Source organism: Pithys albifrons, chromosome 11 (genome assembly GCF_047495875.1).
Source record: "Pithys albifrons albifrons isolate INPA30051 chromosome 11, PitAlb_v1, whole genome shotgun sequence".
In the NCBI taxonomy this organism is placed as follows: domain Eukaryota; kingdom Metazoa; phylum Chordata; class Aves; order Passeriformes; family Thamnophilidae; genus Pithys; species Pithys albifrons.
The window spans coordinates 1,971,864-1,996,763 of record NC_092468.1 but is presented as its reverse complement, the minus strand read 5'-3'; the positions used below and the strand labels follow the sequence as shown (position 1 = coordinate 1,996,763).

Sequence of the window (24,900 nt, the reverse complement as noted above, 5' to 3'; positions counted from 1 at the left end):
CCACTAGGTGGGGACACAACTGCACGTCCCTGCTCGCTGTCCCACGGAGCTGCCCCACTGCTCCTGCCCTCCCCAGCGCTGCCACAACCTGCTGCAGCTCAGGGTTGGGCTCACAGACACTGGCACAGACCCACACAGGCTCCTGCCTGCGTGCCCCTTGTGCCATGAACAGGATGGCTGATAAAACTCATGGAGTGGGAAAATGCTGGAAGAGCCTTTACATTCTGTGTCAGGATGCAATTACAAAGACCAATCACTTGATGCATTACCCAAGACAAAGAACCAGCTCTAATCTGGTGTGTGGAGGAAACTGAAAGAATTTCCCATATCTGAAGCCATCAAATCTGTGTTCCAGACAAAGATCAGATTTCTCTTTGTCCAGCCCAAAAGCCAGTCCCTTAGGAGGGGTTTCAGGTGAAAAGTCAGTTCCTTTCACCCTGGAGCCAGTCTCAAGGAATTTGGCTCCTACTTCACTTCCAGCTCCTTTTCTCTTCCCACCTTTCATCCCCCACTCTGCTACAGCAGATCAACCCTCTGTTGAAGGCCACTAAAGATGCCTTTCATGCTCCTGACCCACACTGGACAGGTGACTCTGGGGTCACTGTCACCTGCTGGGGCTCCATCAGGCTCTGCTCTCCCACGTCTCTCCTATTCAACTCCATCCCCCTCACCAGCCCATCTGGTGTCTGTGTCTGTCCATCCCCTCCCCTGCCCCATCCACCCAGCAAACCAGACAGGGCTCTCATTACTTCCTCTAACCTCCAAGTGTCCTTCTGGGGCCCAGCCCTGCTGCCACAAGGAAGCAGAATCCAAACTGTTCAAACTTGCTGCTCTCAGGACCAGTGTGGGAGTATTTAAGAGGCCTCTGCTCTGGGCTCAACGCTCCCACCCTGACTCTGGTTTCACTGGGAGCCTGGCAAGAGCTGGGACAGCCCCAGGTCTGTGCTGTGCAGGGTTCAGGCTCTTACCAGGTTTGCTTCATGAGGATTTTGAAGCCATCTGGGCAGGTGGAAGGGACAGGAAGGTGCAGGCTGTTACTGCCCACTCCCCAGATGATGGCTGAGGAGTCCACGTCCTTGTAGGGAATTTCCCCCGTGAGCAGCTCCCACAAAACTACCCCGAACGACCTGATGGAGAAATAAACAAGTTAAAACTGAATTCACACTCTGCAGCTTGAAAAGAACAGTTTGTTTGGCAAAAATAGGGAGAGGGATGTCTGGTCTGAGACTGTGAGTAGGTGAAACAGTGGTTTTTAACAGCACAGATGACTCTTCCACCAAACCACACTGGTCTTCACCCACCCTTCCCTATTTCTTTGAGAGAATTTAAAAATCCTGAAAGAACATTTTCTGTACAGATTAAGTTTTACTCCTCTGAAATGACAAGGAAAGTCAGCTTATCTCAGGCTGACTTTGGACTGTCCTGAAGGAGAGGAACAGACAGAACTACACAGACAGAACTGAGTGTCTCACAGAGACAACACAACAAAGGCTCTGTGGCCTTTTTGTACATTTAGTTTATTTTTCCCTAGTCAAAGGCTCCCTCTGCTGTTACCTGCACTCCCAGGTACAAGTTTCATAGGGCTGAGACTCAGCACTACAACTACTGCAACACAGAAATTGGGAAACAAATGCAACATGCACAAGTGTCAGCACCAAAAGCACGTGAGGTCTCATCTGGTATTTCCTTTGTGCTGGAGAAATGAAAGGTAAGCAAGAAAAAAATTATTTAAGAGAACTCAGGCTAGGAAACAACCTCCTATTAGAACTGAAAGTTGCAGGTAAGAAAACTCACTTCTGTTCCTTAGTGAAGTGATCAGGAAGGACCTAAACTTTAATTTGTAACAGCCAAGTGTTATTTGATTTATTTACAATCTTCACCCAATAAAACACCAAAGAAGCAGTCCATAGAGAGGTAAACAAACTGCTGCTGGGAACCAGCACCACTGTTCCTGCACATCACCAGCCAGGCTGTGAGACAGGTGAGGCACAACCATCTCCATTTCCAACCCAGACGGGTCACCTTACTCACACCCGGGGACACCCACCCTGCCAGGCCAGCCAGGGGAAAAGTGAGAAGGGTGTTTCTGTGTCTGCCTTGGACCAATATCCAGTTGCTTTTACAGCAAAACTTCTTGGGGACAAACTGCCAGGAAACAACTTCAGGTGAAAAACACGGCACTTTCAAAGCCCAATGGGTTCAAATCATGTGGGGAAAAAAATCAAAACAAGCAGAATTAGAAGATTTTCTTTTCTCTAGAAATTTTTATCCATGGGCTGCAGGAAAGCTGGGATCCAGGTGGTTGGACAAACTACCAGGAAAGCTCATCTGGTTTCAGCTTTGTTATGACAAAGAACTGACAAAGGATTTTCAAGACTCCTGATAAGATTATAGATTTATTTTTTTGCATGCTGTTAAAGATGAGAGAGAGCAGACATATAAGCAGCTTAGGAACTGTTTTCATTTGTTGCCAGCATCCATGAACATCATTTCTAACTCCTCCTGGAGGAGGAATGGATGGCAAGGAGGAGTCTGAGCAATCACCACTGTTGTGGACTCAAGAGGAAACTGCACCAAAGAGCAACATCTCCAGGACACTGAGGAAAGAGTAAAGGAGTGCCCACAGTGCTCAGCTGGTTCTACTGGACAGGACTAAACCACTTCAAGGGACACAAAGCTGAAGGTGGGATCCAGCACCATTCCTCCTCACAGTCCTGGGATCCAAAGGGAGGGGCTCAGAATACAAACACTGAGTGTATTTTCCTTCCAAAACACCCCAGGAGTCTCTCCTAGCCCCACTGCTGTGCTGAATGAACACACAGACCCCAGTGCAGCTGCACAGCACAGGTCACACCCTCTTCCCCACAGGAACTCGTGGCCAGCAGGTCAAGCCCAGCTCAGTCTGGAGCAGCAGGCAGGCTGCTGTCCCTGCCCACCACCCCCAGAGCCACCCCTGGCTTTGTCCTGCAGCCTCCTGCTGTGCCAGGGCCATGACAGCATCTGGAGCTGAAAAACCATCAGAAGGAAAATTCCTCCTGGCTGTAAAGCAGGGAGAAGGGCATTTGTCCTGGCTGCTGACATTTAATATGCAAAAATAATGAGGCAGAAACAGAGATGCAGTTCCCTTGAGGGCTCTGAAACCTGTGGAGAGGCTTCCCACAGGAGCTCCAAGGCTGAGCCCTCTCAAGCATTTTTAATAGCACAGAGACTGAACCTTTCCTTGTGTTCCTTTGGACACAAAGCACGTTTCACATGGGATGGAAACAGGTTTCAAAACTCTTACAGCCTCTCCTGGTTCCTCCCTCTTGGATGCAGGGTTAGATTCACTGGACTATAATCCCATGGCTGCACTTGCAACAGCCAGGCCTGGCACGCAGAAAGCACAGGGTGGTGGGGAGCAGGGCAGAGAGCAGAGGCCGCCCTGCAGCTCCAGCATGGCCTGGCAGGGCAGAGAGGGATGGAAACCCACCCTGGCTGCAGAGGGGATGGGGAGGCCCTGAGCACCAGCACTGCAAGGGAGCTCTGGGCTGCATAATGACCCAGGGCAGAACCTCTGCATGGACCCCAGCAGGAACCACCCCAGCTATGTCACCTCTGTCTCCCTCACAGCCCACGGCTCAGAAACAACGTCCAGGGCAACAGGCACACAGAGAGGAACAGGCCACCCAGAGCAAGGCAGCCCCGGGCACAGGAGGAGCAAGGAATGTGCCAAGTGCTGGAAGAGCAATGGCTGAGCAGCAGGTGAAGACACTTGGCCATGAGCACCACTCACCAGATATCCACCTTCTCAGAGACGGGCTCGTTCCGGATCACCTCCGGGGCCATCCAGGCCACTGTTCCCGCAAAGGACATCTTGGTACTCTTATCACTCAGTTCTTTAGATGTACCAAAATCTGAGATTTTCACTGCATCTGTGTGTGTAACTAAAACACTGGAGGGGGAAAAAAGTAGAAATCAGTATTTTGTGGTTTCTCTTGTAGCACAACAGCCACTGGGAGTAAATCCCTTCTTATCAACACGACCACTTGATGAGGCCACGCTGCTCAGAACTGCAGTACAGGAGAAAAGATTACACACTGCACTGATAAAAGCTCTCACTCTCCTTGAGGTGGTTGTGTGTTGTGCCTCAAATGCATTTCTGAATGCTGCAAGTCAAAAATCAATCTCCATAAAACTGCAAATTAACAAGTAACTGAGAATTCAGAGGCAAGTCTGTACCTTAAACTGTGATGTAAACCACCTAAAAGCATTATCTTAACGCACTGTCACAGGCTAAAGAAGTGATGAACATCTAGGGAATCAGAATATAAGCAGCCAGAACATTGGAGTCAGAAAGCAACAGAGAAATAGGAGAGACACATTTCAGAAAACCAGGAAAATAACAAGAGAATAAGAAGGAGAAATAAAAAGCAGATGGCAACAGAATATCCCACTTTGATAAAGGACTGGACACCCTGAAATCATCAAATATTTCCTGACTGCTATTTATCAGGTCAGGTACTGGTAACACTTGCAGTCCTGTTGAGCACAGGAGGGCAGTGCCCACGAGTTTCAGCAGTTTCATTCTCATTAGTTTCGAGACAATGTGGGGAAAAAATAGTAGAGCCTTTTTGACCAAACCATAAACTCTTCCTCAAGAAAAAAACAGAACACCAAAACTGGGGGTTTAGCTGCTGAGTTGGTGACTTGAGGAACCCAAACCGAGTGAGGTTTAAGCAGCTGAAACTCATTTTGGTGACATGAGGAGCCCAAATGGGGGGAGAGGTTGAAGCTGCTGAGACTGGTGACTTGAGGAACCCAAACTAGGGGATGTTTAAGCCACTGAAATTCACTTTGGTGACCTGAGGAACCCAATGGGGGATGGTTAAGCAGCTGAGACTGGTGACTTGAGGAACCCAAATGGGTGATATTTAAGCAGCTGAGACTCACTTTGGTGACTTGAGGAACCCAAATGGGTGATATCTAAGCAGCTGAGACTCACTTTGGTGACTTGAGGAACCCAAATGGATGATATTTAAGCAGCTGAGACTCACTTTGGTGACATGAGGAACCCAAATGGATGATATCTAAGCAGCTGAGACTCACTTTGGTGACTTGAGGTCTCGATGGATGATTTTGTGCAGGTGCAGGTAGTTCATGCCACTGGCAATGCCCGTGGACCAGTCCACCAGCAGGCGCGGGGTGACCTTGCGCCCGGCACGCAGGACCTCGTAGAGCTGTCCGTGGGCACAGTATTCCATGATGATGCAGTAGCACGGGGCCTGGGTGCAAACCCCCCTGCAAAGAGAACACAGTGAGGACACTATCCCAGTTCAGCAGGTGGGACCAGTTTATCCCTGTGTGGTGTGACCAAAGCTGTGAATTCTAAACCCTCTGGGCCATTGCCCAGCAACTGTTCCCAATGGCCCATTGGCAGCAGCTGCCCAGGGCACAGCTGAGCCCTCAGGCTGGGAGCTGGCTGGGAAAGAAGCCTGGCAGAGGAGCTGGGAGAACTGCCCTGCAGGGACTCCTTGGCACCTCCACACCCACCTGAGGGCTCAGCTCTGCTCAGGGGCCAGCAACGATTCCAAAATTCCCCCTGACTGCCAGAGTCAGATCCCCCAGTGTGGAACTCCCTGCCCTGGGGGAGGCACTGGGGGCCTGAGGGGAGAGAATTTTGGGGTTTGGGGACTTAGGGAACCACTCATTGGACCTAGAGGAAGACCAGAACCTCAACAGTAGGAGACCACCACTCTGGCCCAGACTGTGCCATCATCTGCACCAACAGGTTTGTCCCTTCCTTTTCCTTTGGACTCGAGGGAACCATGTGGGGCTCAGCACAGGGGCCACCAAACCCCCCTGTGTTTGTGCCCCAGGGGGTGGGTTACACTGCTGGGCTTGGGGGTTAAAAGCAGTTTCTCTTTGTGTCATTGTATTTATTGTAATATTTTTTATTAAATTGTAACTCTGACTTATAATCCCTTTTGTGGTGGGTTCATTTCTCCTGCTGGTTCACCTTAAAACCAGCACAGACACACAGGGAGGGTGACCTGCCCAGAGGACCTGAACGAAAGGCCCTTCCTGGACAAAGGCACATTTCTAACAATTCCCACAACCTACTTGAACGCAATGATGTTGGGATGTTTGAGCTTCCTCAAGTGCTTGATGTCCGTTTCGTTCTGATCCCTCACTTTCTTGATGGCCACCTCCTCAGCCCGGAATTTCCCCAGGAATACGGCTCCCTGTGCTCCACTGCCCAGCCACTGCAGCTCCGAGATCTCCTCGAACGGCACCTCCCACGTGTCTGACACAGGCAAAAACAGGAATAACCTCAAACATGAAGACTCTGAAAGTGTTCCCTGCACCTGCCATCTCCTACACCTCAGCTGGACCTTTCTAGAGGTAGTAGGTGGGTCCTCTCCCCAGACAGGCACAGCTGAGGCACACACAGCATGTGCTCAGCCCCAGAACCCCTTTCGCCCGCCCCAGTCACCTCCAGCCTGCTCATTCCCATCCTTCTTGCTGCTTTTTCAGAGCTCACCACCCTGCTGACACTTGGGTGAGCCACTGGGACCTGGCAGGGAGGAATGGAACACATGAGGGACCCTGGACTGGCAATTTAGGGAGGAGATCCTCTACCCCAACACTGAAGGAGGACAGGAGCTCTTACAAATCAGATGACTCCATAGAAAAGCCTCCATGAGAAGAAACACTTAACATTCACAGCTGACATAAAAAAAAAAAAGAGGGTTTCCCTGCACCCAAATTGGGCGAAAATAAGAAATAAAAGGGAGGGTCAGAGGTGGCAGGTTGTAAAATACAGGACAGAAGCCACCAGGTAACTCAACAGAAAGCGCATTAACCACCAGAGAAAAGGCTCTTTCTCACACCAATATTGTGCATATCAATGTCAAACAGGCAAAACAATCCTAAAAAATTCCTCCTCTTTGGTACCTGCACACATTTGTGGGGATAATGCTGGAGTTGTTGAGAGGAACTGTTGCCTCAGGAGAGCCGTAACCATCAGAATAAAACCCTTGGTCTCTGTGAGCCACCCTGAAATTACCTTAAATCTCACAAGCAGCGAGACAAAAAGGCAATTATTTATTTATTGTAACTCAACAAATGGGTAAGTTTAGAGAGTAAGTTTAAGTTTAGAGGGATTTAATTCTCTAGACATCGAGACACTAAAAGACTTTAAACAGAGAAAAGAAATAAAATGAGGGCATTCATAAATAGAGAGGATCCGTATTTCTATTTAATTCCCAAATGCATCACTCCTGAAAGGAGGGGGCAAACACAGGCAATTTTTGTGTGTATTGGTGAACAGCACTGTAATATGGGCAGCACTGAAACTATTCTGTTGTGCTGAAATAGCTGTTTCTTTCACAGAATCATGGAATGGTTTGGGTTGAAGGGACCATAAAGCCCATCCAGTCCCACCCCCTGCCATGGGCAGGGACACCTTCCACTATCCCAGGTTGCTCCAAGCCCTGTCCAGCCTGGCCTTGGACACTTCCAGGGATGGGGCAGCCATAACTTTGGGAATATCAAGAGGGAATGAAGAGCCAAACCATCTGTAACACAGAATGCAACAGTGAGACTCTTCTGGGCCTAAAGAAAGTTCCCCTAAATAAATTACAGTGTAACAGCAGCAGGAATTACGCAAGAACCTGCTTTTCTGAGGTGATTAAGAACCATTTGAGTAGATGATGGGAATCTGTTTCCCATGGGGGAAGAAGTGCAGGAGCAGCCTGAGCCACAGAGCCAATCCATCTGGAGGAAGTTTTTTCCAGCATTGGCTGCTCTCCAGCCCTGGCACTGCGACAAGAAGCATCTCTAGTTTACAGAAACCCACCAACACCAGCACCCTTGGGTGGGCACCCTGCTCTGCAGGTACACACAGAAACCCTCATGACAACAACAGGTAACTTGTGAAAGCAACTCCTGGAGACAGATGCTGAATCCAAAGGAAAAGGCTTGCAAGTCGAACGAGTCTGTGGGAAACACAAACAAGTCTAAAGTGTTGGACTCTCAGCAATCCCTATTAAATAACTGGCAGATGCAAATGAAAGACCTGAGTGTGTCTCCCTGAAAGCACTCACCAACAGCCTTTAGAAATCAGGGGAAACAACTGGAAAAAGAGTCAGGAGGGGGTTATGGGTCCTTATGGGTCAAATACTTAAAGCTCAGACAAGCAGCTGGCACAAGCAATAGAAAATCAAACCCTCCCTGCAGGGAAGGCTCCTCACCACACAGTGTGGGCACTGCTCACCAAGCCCTGCCCAGTGTGGGTCCCCAAAGGGAGCATGGAAACCCACTCCTCTGGATGACCATCTTGGATGTTGGGAAAGACACTCAAGGAGTGTTTTTTAAAAGGAAAATAACAAGGAATCACATAAAAGTTGTTCTTATCTGTTCCCTCATTTACCCAGTCCCAAACCAGACCTTCATAGGCAGTGTGGGCTCAAGGATCAGACATCTGCCAAGGGCATGAAACCTGCTGGTATTTTACTGGTTGCAGCCCCACCACAACACCACCATGTCCTGCAGTCTGGGCCTGCAGGGGACCCAAATCAGGTGGGCAAGGATTCTGGAGAGCACCAGAAAGTGCCAGAAAGCATCTGCAGGCAACACAGACTGGTTTGAATTGGATGAACTTTAAACCCCATCCAGTTCCATCCCCTGCCATGGGCAGGGTCACCTCCCACCAGCCCAGGTTGCTCCAAGCCCTGTCCAACCTGGCCTTGGACACTCCCAGGGATGGGGCAGCCACAGCTGCTCTGGGTACCCTGTGCCAGGGCCTGCCCACCCTCACAGGGAATATTTTCTTTCTAACACCTAATCTAAATCTCTCCTCTTTTAGTTAAAACCATTCCCCCCTGCCCTATCACTTACCTGCCTGTGTAAAAAGTCCCTCTCCCTCTTTTTTAAACCCCCCCTTAGGTACTGGAAGGCCACATGGCTGCAGATCCAAACCAGACTCCTACCCCAGCTGTTGATTAGCCCAACACAAAGGATTGTTCCTGGATGAGGCTTAAAGCAATTGTCTCATGAATAAGAGAAAAAATATCATCTGCAAGCTCTGTGGCACCAGCCCAAAGCTGTAAAGCAGCTCCCAGGGGAAGGAAAGGTCACCACAAACCTCTCCTGCTGCTGAGAGAGCCAGAGAGATTTCCTCAGCCTCTCCTCCAAACACACAGGACTTGTCCAAACACAAACTCTGCATTCTCTGTGCTCTTGATAAAAGACAGCAAAAATAAAAATAATCACATACATCAGTTACTGAAGTGCTGGCTTGTATGTAGCTGATGAAACACACACCAAGATGATTTTGTGGTGGCAAGAAGCAAGAATGAGATCATCTGGAAACAGAACATGAATATCCTGACAAAATCCTCAAATTTTAGCACAGAAACAGTTTGAAAAGGTTTATCCTTGGGTAACAGAAATGCCCTTCTGTCATTACAATAGTTCAGGGGAAAAATAATAACTAAAAAAATATCTTTTTCTCACTCCCATTTCTTTCAGTGAACACACTGAAGATGCAGCTAAACCACACAGGCCACACACAGCAGACCCCAATTAATGCTCAGCATTAGCACATCTGTAGCCAGTTCAAAGCTGCCCTTTCAGAAGGGCCTGATGCCAACAGCAAAGTGTCCCTGGAACTGTGGGTCTGCAGGACACAGGGAACAGCAGGACCCCTCTGTGCACAGAAGGAGCTCTGTGTGCACCCTCCAAACCCAGCCCTGCTCTTGACTGCTCACTCCTTCATTAGTGCTCAATCTCTCACATCAGTGACTGCCATACAGAACCAGGGCCTCCTCTGGATGTCAGCTGGCTGCTCAGAACCTCCTTTTCCCTCCCAAGGGAGGCTCCTCAGCCAGACAGACCCTCCCTAAAGTGTCCAGATCTGACTCCACATGCTGTGCAATCACCCCAGTAGTGTTAATCCCCCAAGGAACCTTCAGTCACTTTTATTATTTATAGTCTGAACCACGTGTGACACACTGAGTTTACAACATGCACACAAAACTTGGAACCCGTTGTGCCAAAGGATTTCAAACCAAGCAAACCCTTGGTGAGCACACAGGGTGCTGCTCAGGAGGCACCAGGAGCCCATCCTGGGATGCAGAGGTGCATTTCCTGCTCAGGTATGAGCTGGGAATGACTGACTCTAGGAAGAAGTGGGTTTAATCCAAGCCAAATTCACCCAATCTGCTCCCTCACATCAGGAGTTGTTCCCCATCCCTCTGGGGTTTAGATATGAACCATTCAGACAGGAATCTGACCACCTATCTTATAAGTTGTCAGTGCCAGAGAACCATTTGATTAATAGTGAGTGATGGTCACAGGAGACTCCTGTCCCACGGTCCTGTGGTGGCCAGGCTGTTCCCATTTTCCATAAGCCTGCACCATTTCAGCTCCTTAATTCTAATGACAGCTTGTTCTTCTCCCATCTGCCACCCCCTCCCCCTGTTCTAGGGGAGAAATCAGACACCAACAGCAGATCTGCCCTTTAGCTTTCAGTAGCACCTAAAGAGACATATATCTATATATATGATATAAATGTCATATCACAGAGAGATATGCAATCAACTGGGCCATCACTTATTTCCAAACTACGTATTTTATATATATTTATACCCACATACACTTAGACATTTACACTTACACATCTAAATGAAAACGGTATAAACATTAAAGAACACCTTTATGGAAAGATAAGTACTGAATGGTATTTTAAAGAGGAAAATTACTCCTGAGTAAAAAGACATAAAAGTCTTCTTGAAAGAGAAGCAACCCCCTTGCTATTTGGTGGTCACCTGGAGACAGCCTTCACATACAGATTCCAAGGTGGAAATGCCCATGTCAGTGTTTTCCACCTGACACGAAAAAACCTCAGAAATCAACACAGGGATTGTACCAACCACTTCAACACAATTCCTTCTACTCCCCACACTGGGTTCGAGTTCAGCCATTGCCACAACAGCCCAGACAGTCGGTTCTGACTCCATCCCAAGCTGCTTTTGGCACAGCCGCGGGCTGTTGGCTCTGCGGGCAGGGCTGAGCTCTGCAGACCCGTGCCGGGGACTGACGGTCCCGTGGGCAGCGGGTTGGACCCCTCCCCTCGCCCCGCTGCCCAAAGGGGGGCCCCTCCTCACCTTGCTGCTGCAGTTTGTAGTCCGTGGAGTACGCCTTGCCGATGATGTTCCACACGGGCCTCAGGCAGCCGAAGAGCCCCTCGAGGAACCCTCCGCTGCCGCCGCCAGACCTGTTGAACTGCACCTTGACCTCGTCGGCCGCGCCGTGGCCGTCGCCGTCCCCCGCTCCGCGCAGCCCCTGCGGCCCCGCGGGGTCGGGCTCGTCCTGCTCCCGCAGCTGCAGCACGCTGTTCTCGAAGTGCTCGCGGGAGTCCTCGCTGATGCTGGTGAGCACGGCCGTGCCCGGGCTGCCCACGGGCTCCAGCAGCTCGGCCGGCAGCGAGCCCCGCTCCTCCGGCGGCTCCGGGGGCAGCTCAGCGCGGCCCCCGCCCGAGTCCTGCTCCTCGCACAGCGCTTGGCCCAGCGAGCTCGGCGGGGAGGGAGACGGGCCCAGGCGCTCCTGAGTGCTGGCCATGATGCTGTGAGTGTGCATCAAGGAGATGGGCTGCGCTGGGGCTTAGGGAATTCGGGCAACACAACTCAGAGGCGACACGTGGACCCAGTACCTGAAAGGAGAGGAAAAAGAACAACTTTCACGTTTTTATTTAAGTATTTTCACTACGTGCGCTTCCACTGCGGCGAGCTGATAATTAACTAGACTTTCCAGACAACTGCTGATACTTGGTAAATAATTACTGCCCTAAAAGAAACAAATAAATAATTCCAACAGAAACTCCACTCAAGCAGTACTCTCGGTAACCTACTGCAGGAATTGCCTGGTAAACACACACCACAAGTTTAAAACAAGAGCCTAAAGGTCAAAAGACTCTTCCCAGAAGAGTTACTACAGCATTTATCAGAGTGAAGCTGCCCAAGGGGTTTCCCAGCTCAGGTGTGGTTTGAACCCAGCCACTGTTTCTGCTCTGGCACAGCCCACAAGCTCAGAATTCCTCTGCCAACCCTTGAGACAGGGCCTTAGAGAAACAGACTCCAGTGGTGCAGGTGCCTGAGTCCACCAAGGGATGGTTTGTAGCTGCTCCCTCTGAGCCCCACCAAGTTATGACCACCCTGAACCTTTAGTTTAATCCTTTCAGGCTCAGTGTGGCAAAGATACTGTTCAATTCTCTAAGCACATACACGTCACCTTCACACACGAGTAAGACTTGGAGAGCTTCACAGCAGACCCTCCTTGCTGATCTCCTCCCACAAGAGCATCTCCTCCCACTGCTCTCTGCTTTTCCCCAGCAGGAGCTCCTGGGAGGGTGCACATGAATTCAGAGCTGGGGTTCCTTTTAAGGGAGACCCCCAATTCTTGGTACGTGCTCCAGTCAGAGACTCTTCTTCTACAGCCCCTTCTGTTGCCACCTTCCCACAGAGCCAGGTCCACAGCCAGAGCTGCCCGCTGCCAACACACTTTTGTGGGAGAGTCACTCCACAGAATATTCTGAGTTGGACCCACAAGGATCAAGTTCAGCCCTTAAGTGAATGGCCCATACAGGGATTGAACCCCTTCTGAAACAAGAGGCTCTAACTTTGTGCCAAGTAATTAAGTTTATTCATCCCCTAACACGGAACAAAGTCCAGTTTTAAATTCCCTAAGAGGCTGGGAGGGGGAAAAATAAATGGCATTAACAAAGTATTTTGTTAAAAAGTAAGATCAGTTACAATGGGTGCAAAGTCCCAGGCTCTGCAAACAGCTACTGAAAAGAAGAAAAAGGTGGCCAGGTAGGACACAGCCAATGGAAAAAGGGAACAGCTCAGACCTGAGCTCCTCGAGATGAGGTCATTGCAGAGAGGAGAGATAAGACCTTCAACCTGAAGGATGACAAGCTCAAGCCCTGGGCTTCAGTCCCTTTCCAGCAGAGGAAGCAGCAAATGGGAACAGCCAGGAATCTGGATTACACTCCTGAACTTCTTCCTGATCACACAGATTTTGCATAAAAGCTTTATCAGAAGGACGTTATTTAGGTTGTAAACTTTGTTCTTTACAACAAGCAAAACAGCCAAAGTTACAGCACAGCCCAGACAGTACTGGAGCTGAACTGGACTCATCCTGGAAGCTGCAGAGTTGGTTATTCCTGACCTACCACTGACCAGCATCACAACAAGTGACTCCTCAGCATGGGAGGCTGTAGTGGGACCTCAGTAGCACAATTACTACCAGCAGTAGTTGTTCTATCAGCACAGATTTGGTGCTGAGTAGAAAAAGTTCCAGGCCTGAATAGAATTTCAGAAAAACACCAAGTCAGGCCCAACTCAGTGCTCATGGCCACTGGCCCTGCTCATTTCCAAGTCTGAGAGAGACAAGTGATTCTTTAAACAAAAGCAAAACGTGATCCATGTTCCTACAGAGGAACCTGCTTTTTTTACACAAAATATTAAGCAATGTAAATAAAACATGTCAGGTTTTCCTGCAAGAAATACAAAAGCAAAGACCAGAACTTGAAGTAACAGTGTCCCAAAGTATCTCAAACTTCAACCATGGGAAGTGCATTAAGGATTCAATCAGACTTGGAGGATAAAATCATTTTGCTGCTACGTGACTCTCAGAGTACACTGGTACAGCCTAAGCTTTTGCTTGTACCTTTCTGTGCAGTTTTCTGACTCTGGAATTCAGGTTTAACAGGGAGAGAACAATTTTGCACAACACAGCTCAGACATGGCAGCCAAGCCAAGAACAAACCTCCAGACTCAGGGACATCAAGTCTGTTCTCCCAGATCAAACTGCCCTCTCCAACACCAAGATATTTCAAATAAAACAAGCCTGTAAGCCCTGCCCCCTTACATCCCTGGATGGGGAGAGGAGGCAGGCAAAGGTTACAGAATGGTTTCAAACTGGCATGCTACAGCCTTATCTAGGCCCTTACATAACAGCCTGATTTTCAGAGGGGTAGCAAACTCAGTGTTTGGAGAGCATGAGACAGCAGCACTTCCTTTAAAACAACTTCACATCAAGCCAACTTGAGGTCAAGTGGTCCAGAAACCCTGGGAGGGGCAGAAGGCAGTTTCTGCCATGACACATCAGTGCCCAATTGCTGCAGAAATGAATTTTTAAAATTTTCTTCTATTACAGTAAATTCTGCAACATGCAACATCTTGCCTTGGCAAAATTTGATTTAACCAAATAAATTAGGTTGTCTTCAGCATCACCATCTCTTCACAGAAGGGAGAAAGAGCATTTTTCAAGGTTTATCATCATGCCTCCTCTAATCTTGGTCAGAGTACCAAAAGGCTGAGATTTTTCATGTTGGACTCTTCACAACAAAAGAAATCTTAGTTTCATTCAAGGCAAAGAAAAATGTTTTCATGAATGTTTGAAGTTTCATTATATCCAGACTGTTGGCCATGTTTTTAGAAGGGGATGTAGTAATAAGGGAGGATGGCCTTAAGCTGAAGGAAGGCAGGTTTAGAGTAGGTATTAGGAAGAAACTCTTTACCACAATAAGGGAGGTGAGGCCCTGGCACAGGTTGCCCAGTGAAGCTGTGGCTGCCCCAGCCCTGGGAGTGTCCAGGGCCAGGTTGGATAAGGCTTGGAGCAACCTGGGCTGGTGGGAGGTGTCCCTGCCCATGGCAGGGGGATTGGAACACGATGACTATGTTAAAGACTCTTCCAAGCCACACCACTCTAAGATTCTGTGTTTATGACCTGCATGTGCCTCCTTCACCTTTGCAGGGCAGGGCAGAGCCCAGGGCTGTGCTGCCTCTCTCAGCCACGCTCCTGCTGCGCAGCCTCCCAGCCAAAAGCTGCAAGCGCCGTGTGTGGGAGGACTGTGCATATTTAAGAGACTCTGATTCCACCAAGTGCTGCTGCACACCCAGACTTCAAGGCAGGCCCTCTGATTTGAACTGTTTTGATGAGTTCATGCACACTGCACTAACAAATTTATCTCACACGAGGAAGGAGACTCGAGGCTCAGTGTAATTTTGTACCATCACAACTTCTTGTAAATGACTCCAGCTCCAGGCAAAGTACTTTCTCCAGGCAAAACAAGCAGAAAACGCATCTGTTCTAGAAAGAGTGAGGCTGCACCTCAACATGTCAAGCAGCCCAAAATGCAGTTTAAAACTATCTGAGAGGGAGAGTTTCCCTGAATCACTGAGCAGCTGAATCAGCTCTCACCTGGCCTCATACTGTGTCTGTCCTTGGAAACAGCCACCCAGAAAGTGGCCCAGGACTCATCCAGAGCCACCAAAGCACGTGGCTGCCTTCACAAGCCCAGTATTTATAAGGGTGTCAAGGCAATGGCCAGGTTTGCAGGCACAGCTGAGTTAACCACATACATGGACCATAACTGAGGTTTCTCCTTTAAGGAGCTGTGCTAGAAAGTGAGTGACAAGTCACCACTCCAGACACAGCACAGAGACAGAAGGTCACTGTGCTGGCACGGTGGTGTAAGCACAGAGTGCCCACCCCTCAGCCTCCCACCAGCCCAAAGCTCAGCAACACTGCCCTAGTTTCCCTGGAGCACTGTTTCCACACTGCCCAGTGAAGCACATTCTCTGCTTGCACTTCCAATATCCAAAGGGAGTAACAGCAACTGCCTGATCCAAGTTTGAAGGCTATAAAGGGGCAGCTGGCAGGAACAAACTGGCTGGGCCATGCAACTACCAAGGACAGAGATTCCTGTGTTACACCCAAGCCCTGGAGTTCTTGCTTTTTCCTGGTTCTCGATTCCCTTCTGGCTGCAGTGGATACAACAATGGAACCACACATTTCCTCACTGATAACAGGACTGGCACTTACATGTGTGTCACCTCCACCAGAGGCTTGGGACACTGCTGTAAAGTGATATAAAATCTAACAAAAAGCACAAAAGGTGTGCTTATAAAGCACAGTCATGCTGTTACACATCTCCCAGTTGGCTTCTCCTGCCCTTGGTGATTCTCTCTCCATCTCCACAGGGAATTTTTACAACAGGCTGATGCACAGTCCTCCCATCTCTGTACAACACCAGCACAGGAACACACAGAGCTCCTGAGCTGGCAAATCCCAGAGCTCTGGCTGTCACTTCTGGCCTCTGGGGTTTGAATCACCTGATTTTACTACACAGGATTCCAATGAACTTTTTCTCATCTCCTGGTGAGGAAAATGCTGTCTGAGTGGATCAGGCATTCCTCTTTTGCCACACTTCTCACAGTGCTTGGAATACATGCCTGTGTTTTGCATGGTTCTTTTGAAAACAAAAAGGAAATGCAGATTTATTAATACAGAACAAGTTACACATCACCAAAAGGCAATCTTGCTGTTTTCAGAGGAGTTGGATATTTTTAAAGTTATGTTTTTACATTAATTAATTACATTATAAGTTACATTATCTTTTTGTTAGGTTTTAAAAAACAGGTTACATTATGAAGCTTTGCCCACATTAACTCAGTGTAGCCCAGCCCACACTACAGGCAAACCTTTAAGGGAACTGTGAAGCAGCCCAAGGTAAAAGCTTGGGTGCTTTTGAGCCATCAATCTCTTCTCTTCCTCCAGACACTGCTCCTTCAAGGAAACAGGTTTCTTCCCATCTCACACCCACAGGAATGCTCAGCCACAACCCAGCCTTATTTTTAAATATTACAATTATGACACTGCCAAAACAATCAATTTCTGATAAAACAGGGTAAATTCTTCATCTGACACAGCTGAGATTTTCTGTCACTGCAACAGCTCTGAGCACATTTCTGCATGTGCCCTGAGTTACAATAAACAGCAGCTTTATCTGAGAAAATGAGGTCTTGTAACACTGCCTTTTTCATGCTTTACCCTGTTATTTCAGGTTGTCAGATAAGCACTGCACTTCTTCTGCACCTCCTGCAACATCCTAACTGAATACACCCTTTTAATTCCTTTCTCCATAAATATTTGGATGCCACCTCAACAAAAGACCTTTTGCAGACACCACAATCATTGCCTGAGCAATGTGGGGCTCACAACTCTCACCATCATCATCCTGAAATGTTAACAGAACATTTTAACCTCGCCATGGGCATGAAGAACATGAGCCCACAGACCTGTAACTGTGTTGCTGAGGAGCTGTGTCCCTCTTCTCACAACACAAGACTGACCTCATGCTGATTTAGGTCAGTCTGAATATATTGCACAAAGGCCACCCCGAAAGAGGGAGGCATCCTTTTTGGCAAAAGGGATTTTACAGTTGTGCTACACTTTTGTCTGTGGCTGTATCAGCAAGAAAAAGAACCCTGTCCAGCTCTGTGGTCTGAACCCTTTCTGACAGTGACAAAAATAGCCTGGTGTGCCAGCCAAGAAATGCCCGTGATGGCTGAGTTCAGGCTCAGTGCACAGAGCCAGCTGGAGGTTTGCTTGGCACCTTGCACATCCCAACTGAGCTTGGCAGAGGAGAAATAAATGGCACCTGGGCTGCAGCACAGGCAGAAACCATCCCAGCCCAGCAGGAAGTCCATCCAACCCCATTTCCAGCCCCCAGGAGCCAGGGGAAGGCTGTGCAGGCAGCCAAGCTCACCAGAGCGGTGCCACCAGCCCCTGCTCAGGGCACACAGTGTGGGGTCGGTGCCACAGCCCACAAAGGTTTTCTCCCATGCAAATGCATCACAGAATTTCTTTAACCAGAGCTTTGGCCACCCCTGTGCCAGTGCAGGGAGCCCTGTGGTTTAACTGTGTGCTGCAAAAGGTGCCACCAGCTGCTCTTCCCTTGGCATCTCTAATTCCCTCCTTCAAACAGCCAGTTTGTCACTGCCTCAGTGACACCTGAACCCATTTATCTCCTTAATTCCAGCTGTGACTTTATGAACACTCCCATCCTCCAACAGCTTTTCTCAGGCATAACAGTTTCCACCCAACCTTCTCACTCACTGTATGAAACCTGCTCCCTTTGACCTCCTGTTTCCCATTTCTCCTATACCACCTTAAAATTATGGAATCATGGAATCCCAGAATGGTTTGGGCTGGAAGGAACACTGAAGAACATCCAGTGCCACCCCCTGCCATGGGCAGGGACACCTTCCACTGTCCCAGGTTGCTCCAAGCCCCATCCAGCCTGGCCTTGGGCACTCCCAGGGATGGGACAGCCACAGCTTCTCTGGGCAGCTCCGAATGTAAACTGAGGAAGTCAGACCATAGCCAGGATTCCCAGTGAGCACAGAATGCCACAGGAATGCACCAAGGCACAGTGATTCCTTTGGTTCTTTGTTGCTTTCCTAACTCCTCCTCTGACTCCATCTGATGCCTCGGCCTGGTTCAGGATGCTGAGCTGACTTCCATGGGGCTCTTGCAACCTTAAAATCTCATTCTTGGGCAGTAGCAGCTGGGTCAGGGCCTGGTTCCCATGTACTGGGCATTAACACTAAATTGTATTTCATCAACACTGAATTGAACTGACATTTTATCACCCACGTTCACCAGAGCCTTCCAGTGCTCCCTGCAGTTGGGCTATGTGGGTATTGCCCTGAACACCTTCCTTGAGTCACCTTTTTAAATGCTCTTGCTCCAGAATATTCCTAAATTACCTGGATAAGGGAAGAAAAGGTGGAAAGAGCATGAGCAGTGAAATGTCTAAAGCAGAGAAAAATGTTTCAACAATGCTATTTTATCCCCTCATTTCATACATTTTAGTCAAATATTTGCTTGAGAGATGGGCTATTTCATAGCTGTTCAGTATATTTAAAAGTCTCTGGTAAGTATTCCTGCCAAAATCCCAACAGATTGTGCCAACCAGATCCCCTTTCCTGACATGCTCTTGACTCCTACAAAGAAATTTAATAGATTTCCAAGGCAGACTTCACCTTAAAAGAACTGTAGTGTCTCTTATCCCCACATGCAATGTGTGCATCTGCCCTGGCTCTCAGCATGGGAAGGGATTTCAACCTCCACCAAGCACCAGGCAGGTATTTCTTTGGGAACTCCTTCAACATAAAGTCACAAATTTTTGGGTGGTGAAGAAGCAGTGCTTGCTTTGGAAAGAGAAATCAAGCATCCACTTTTTTTTTTTTTTTGCTTTTGGCATAAGAAATGAAAGAGGCAGCACTAAAACCTCCGGATAGTGAAGGAGGCAGCCAAAGAGCCCAGCCCCCCTCCTGGAGCACAGGGAGAGCTCTCCAGTGGCAGGGAGAGCACGTCCTGCTCCACCTGCCCAGCACAGCAGGCCATGAGCACCTTATGTAACAGTGTATTTCCAGCACTACACACTGAAACGCTTCCTCTGTCCTGCAGAAGGTATTTTTGGATCTGTTAAAATGCTACTGTGTTCTTCCAGGGCTTTGCATTCTTCTGCTCAGAAATTGCATAATCTGATGCCATAGGAAATAAGTGATGTTGCATAATGACACTCAGACTCACTGCAGGATTTGGGGAATGCACATTCCTGGGGGAGAGCAGCTCTGGGCAGAGCCCCATGGGTTGGGAGGGAAGGGGAGCCCTCAGCTCTGAGCAGAGACCCCTGAGTTTGGAGGGAAGGGGAGCCCTCAGCTCTGAGCAGAGACCCCTGGGTTTGGAGGGAAGGGGAGCCCTCAGCTCTGAGCAGAGACCCCTGAGTTTGGAGGGAAGGGGAGCCCTCAGCTCTGGGCAGAGCCCCATGGGTTGGGAGGGAAGGAGAACCCTCAGCTCTGAGCAGAGACCCCTGGGTTTGGAGAGGAGAACCCTCAGCTCTGAGCAGAGACCCCTGGGTTTGGAGACAAGGGAAACCCTCAGCTCTGAGCAGAGACCCCTGGGTTTGGAGATAAGGGGAACCCTCAGCTCTGAGCAGAGACCCCCAGGTTTGAAGGGAAGGGGAACCCTCAGCTCTGGGCAGAGACCCCTGGGTTTGGAGGGAAGGGGAACCCTCAGCTCTGAGCAGAGACCCCTGGGTTGGGAGGGAAGGGGAGCCCTCAGCTCTGAGCAGAGACCCCTGAGTTTGGAGGGAAGGGGAGCCCTCAGCTCTGGGCAGAGGCCCCTGGGTTTGAAGGGAAGGGGAACCCTCAGCTCTGAGCAGAGACCCCTGGGTTTGGAGGGAAGGGGAGCCCTCAGCTCAGAGCAGAGACCCCTGGGTTTGGAGAGAAGAACCCTCAGCTCGGAGCAGAGACCCCTGGGTTTGGAGGGAAGGGGAACCCTCAGCTCTGAGCAGAGACCCCTGGGTTTGGAGAGAAGAACCCTCAGCTCAGAGCAGAGACCCCTGGGTTTGGAGAGAAGAACCCTCAGCTCGGAGCAGAGACCCCTGGGTTTGGAGGGAAGGGGAGCCCTCAGCTCTGAGCAGAGACCCCTGGGTTGGGAGGGAAGGGGAGCCCTCAGCTCTGAGCAGAGACCCCTGGGTTTGGAGACAAGGGGAACCCTCAGCTCTGGGCAGAGACCCCTGGGTTTGGAGAGAAGGGGAACCCTCAGCTCTGAGCAGAGACCCCTGGGTTTGGAGACAAGGGGAACCCTCAGCTCTGGGCAGAGACCCCTGGGTTGGGAGGGAAGGGGAGCCCTCAGCCCCCTGCCTCTGGGGAGCAGAGGAACAACCAAGGCCCACACTGTTCAGTCCATGAAATTCAGCTGAACTTTCCATCCCTCATTTGCTGTTTGCTGTGCCTCATTTTGCTGCCACACACCACGAGCCCCACGCACATGTGGAACACCAGCAGCTCCACCCAGTGCTCTCACATCCCCTGGGCACTGATCCCCCCATCAATGTACTGTCAAACATTGACCTGCTATAAAGACAGCAAAGCCTGATTAGCCTTTTACACAACTGAATTACTACTGGAATCTGTCTCAGATCAAAATTTAGAAATGACCTTAAGTTACACTCTTCTCTTTCATCTTTCCAGCTGTTTTCATAGCAGGATCCAGTCACAGGCTTCAGGTTCTGCTCCTCTTCACCCTTCCCAATTCTGCACTTTTACCTCATTATATCACCCTCTTTATATCACTAAAAAACTGAAGGATAGTCACTGAAAAACTGAAGGATAGTGGCTAAATAACGACAGATTTAAGGAATCAAATTCAAATATTTCACACCAACAAACACCCAGAGAATCTCCAAGTTGAGTTCATAGAGGCCTTACAGCCTCACTGGCCTTGCCACATGAAACCATTAAATGTTCCAGTCCTACCAAGGAACAATATCTTGGAATTTCCCCCACTTACAGCACTGAAACATCATATTTTCCTCCAAGGACGAGCGTTAAAATTAATTAATGTCTGAGAGATCTTTGAGGAGGAAGATCAATATCACAGTGCTGTTTTCAGGAATGCAGTGAATGAATCACAGCCTCACTTTAACTCACGTGAGGCGTCAGACCAGGCTCAGGTAAATCCACTCACTCCCACGTTTGTTTTTATTTTCATAGTAGGCATGAATTATTCAATATTTGCACAGCACATCTGACATGTAAAAGCTACTCACACAAACTTCTCAGCACTAACAGTTCCTGTGCTTCCTGCCCAGCACTAACCAGCTGAACAGCTCTCATGGCAGTGCAGCAATTCCGGGGGTGCTGCCCCACATCCCCTGTGCCAGCGGCTGGTGGGAAGGGGAAGGACCTGGAAATGCAGCTGGCAGATGCCAGATGAGCAGCACTGAGTTGTATTTAGCAAGCAGCATGCACAGCAAAGAGGATTCTTGCCCTGCAGAGTGGCAGGCACAGTGCCCTGCTCGGGAGCCTCTGGAGCAGGGACACAGCCCAGGGGCTGAGCCTGGCTGGGGCCACCACGGCTGTGCTGGCCCTGCCACCAGGGCTCACACACAGCACTGCCCTGCAGCAGAGATCCCAGGGGATTCCAGAGGCCTGGCAGGACTCCTGGCACCCAACACCCCGTGGGGAGCAGCCCTTGGTGCATCCCAGTAGGGTGGGCTGCAGCTGCTCACCCCCATCTGAGGGGTGTGCTGGATTCTGTGTGCCAGCAGCAAAGCCACAGCTGTACAGCAGCTCTGCTGACCTTGGTGCCTTCCTGAAGGTAACAGAGTGCCAGGTCAGGGACAGGAAAGGACAAGCATGCCAGGAACAAACACAGTGTCCATAGAGACCTCCAATCCTCCAGCCCACTTGGCTGGAAAAAGTCCACCCTCTCACCCACCCCAGGACCTTCTCCTGCCTTCCCTCACAGCACCTCTCCCTGTTGCTCCAGAGGAAGCAGCACCAACAAGCACAGCCTCACCAGAGGGGTATGGACATGAACTTTACAGACAATCTGCTCTTCTCCCTGGGCTGCACCCAACTCTTTCTGAAGCCTTTGAACCCTCTCCAACCACCAAATTCTCAGCTGAAGTTGTAAGCAGGGAAAGAGGACAGAGGTCAAGACACACGTTGAGTATTTATAGGGGTGGGAGTCAGTCCCTCCAGAGCTGCTGCTCCAGCCCACCCCAGCACTGCAGCTGCCACCCTGCCCTCCCTCCCACCCCGAGGACTCTGAGCTTCAGGAGAAACATCCACCCCCTCCCCAGGAAATGAGAGTGATCTGCTGCAATGTCACTGAACAGGAGGCTACCAAAGCCTAAGCCCCTGCACGAAGGGATAAAACCCAAAGTCCCATAAGCTGGACAGGGCTTGGGGAAGTGCCAAACTCTGAGAGCTTCCGAGGTAACATTTGCCTCAGTTGACTCATTTGGATTCAGTAGTGGCTGAGAACTCATGGAAGTTGCACAAGCAGCAAACCTGCTGCTGCTTCTCTCCAAACACGGGGCCACGGATGAGAGCTGGGCTAAAAGGCTCAGTGCCCCTTCCCCTGCCTGCCCTGCCCCAGGGACCTTAATTTTATACAAAAATCTTAATTTTAGGTCTCTTAATTTTATACAAAAAGCTTTACTTTAAACTCTGCCATTTTGAGAAGCCCCACTCTGAACCCACCCCCCACATCTGGACTGCAGACAGCCTGGAACAGGTACCAGGCAGGAACAACTCCAGCATCATCACTCACATCTGCTCTCAAAAAAGTCCTAACAAACCAGGAAATACTGTAAAACATTTCTAATCCTGCCACTGCTTAGAGCAGCCCCGTGTTTAAATAACTACTAATTGTGAAAGGGCTTACCTAGGAAGAGATTTTCAAATAAATCATTGCTCAGTTTTCTGATCCACTGGAGATAAAACACTTACCAATTCTTTACAATGGCAGACAAAAGAGAGAGGTTAAAAATGCAACCAAAAATACCCCCAAACACGATTAAACACAAGTTCAGGAAGAGTGAGGAGCAGTGGAGTTCCTACCATATATTCTGTGCTAGAAGTTACTTGGTAATTCCAGGCACAGGGGTCAAAACGAATGCCAGCTATAAATTTAACTATCAGGCAGCAGGGGACAAAGACAAATCTGAATGACAGGACCATTCTGGATCAAAGACTCACACTGGAGGCCCCAAAGACAGGAAACAAAACTGGTGTTAAAGCAAAACAAACAAACAAAACCCCCAGTACACGAAAATCGGGATTTATTTGTGTTTCTCAGTGGAAGGCTGTCACAGCCAGAGGTTCAAAGGGCTGCCTCTCTCTAGAAACAAAACCTGCACACATTTGGGGACACAACAAAAAGGAGAGTGACAAAAAACTTTTCAGCCCATCCCAACTCTGCCCTCCACATTTCAGGGTATCCCAAGATGTCAGTGGCTACACACAGACACATCCCTGTCAGACCGACTGGACCTCTCTCATTTCCAGTGTTTTCTCCCTCAGAATTACTGATCAAAATACATTCCCTCAGCTTCTTCCACTGAACAGGTTGCCTATTGCTAAAATCAGGATATCCAAACACATGGGCCTGATGTCATCTTTCTCCAGATCTACTTAAAATACCCCCTTTTTCTTTGACTTCAGGGAGACATATGATTAAGCTATTGCAGTACTTAAACCACCCCCCCAAAACAAAAATAAAGAGCAGCTCCTCTTTTCATTGGGAGAAAACATGACATCATGCCCCATTCAGGTGAGCAGGAATATGACAAATCTTGCCCCAGTGAGCAGTATGGTTAACTGCAAAGGTGCTCCCAGCTCTCTCATTTATTAGGAAAATGAGGGGTGAAAATCATGTGTTCAGCACAACAGAGACAGCTCAAACTGCTATTTGCAGTAATACAGGAACGGATTCCTACCCAGCTCATTGAAAGAAAGCACATCTCCTTCATCTCAAAAATAAAATTAAATTATTTATCACTCAAGCTCAACAGAAGAATTGCTTTATTAGCCCACCAGGAAAAAAAAATACAATTGCCTAAAAGGCAAAAAATGCAATTCTGCCCCTTTACACTATCTCTTGTAATTCTTATGTCATTGCCTGTATATTCCATTTATATCCCTCCTGCACTGCCATTCCCTTCCCCTTTAAAAGGGGGGCACGAGAAGATAACGTGCAAAATTGCAAGTGAAAAATGTCTATCACAGCCACAGGCAGAGGCCAGGCCACTCACAGGCTGAGATGCAGCCATGGATAAATCCAGGCTTCACATTTCCTCTGCCCTCTCCCAGCATCATCTCCTCAGCCCTCTCACATCACAAATGCAACATCCATCTGTCCTCCCCAAATAAATGGCGAAAGGGGAACGCTGACCATGGAACACACACCGACCCACACACCTCACAAAAACACACATTTTCCTCCAATACTCACAGGGATGAAGGTTCCCTATGTGATGCTCCATTTTCTTGTTTTAAAAAGATGGAAGGCAAAAAAAAAAAAGGAAAAAAAAAAGAAGGAAGTGTTGCAAAATAAAAGGAAATTCCACCCCCACAATCCTGCAGCCTGCTGCAAAGAAGCACAGAGCGTGCTGACGTCACGGATTCATGAATGGATGGAAATCGGGATGGTCGGAGCCTCGGCAGCTCCCACTGGGGCTGGGCAGAGGGGACAGGGGCACAGCCAATC

General features: G+C 49.1%; 1 protein-coding gene across 5 annotated transcripts in view; it reads right to left on the bottom strand.

Annotated features, from left to right (window-relative positions):
- MAP3K13 (mitogen-activated protein kinase kinase kinase 13) overlaps positions 1 to 24,900 on the bottom strand; it is a 78,323-nt gene that overhangs the window by 14,652 nt on the left and 38,771 nt on the right. For 4 of the 5 annotated variants that reach the window (XM_071566094.1, XM_071566090.1, XM_071566092.1 and 1 more), the window contains 5 exons: positions 11,148 to 11,692; positions 6,100 to 6,283; positions 5,086 to 5,277; positions 3,773 to 3,931; positions 969 to 1,127 (listed from right to left, as the gene is read on the bottom strand). In XM_071566094.1, the coding sequence (XP_071422195.1) occupies positions 969 to 1,127; positions 3,773 to 3,931; positions 5,086 to 5,277; positions 6,100 to 6,283; positions 11,148 to 11,619 (1,166 nt within the window). In that variant the 5' untranslated portion in view covers positions 11,620 to 11,692. Of the gene's footprint in view, positions 1 to 968; positions 1,128 to 3,772; positions 3,932 to 5,085; positions 5,278 to 6,099; positions 6,284 to 11,147; positions 11,693 to 24,645; positions 24,779 to 24,900 lie in introns of those variants that run through there. The other variant, XM_071566093.1, reaches the window with a different exon arrangement.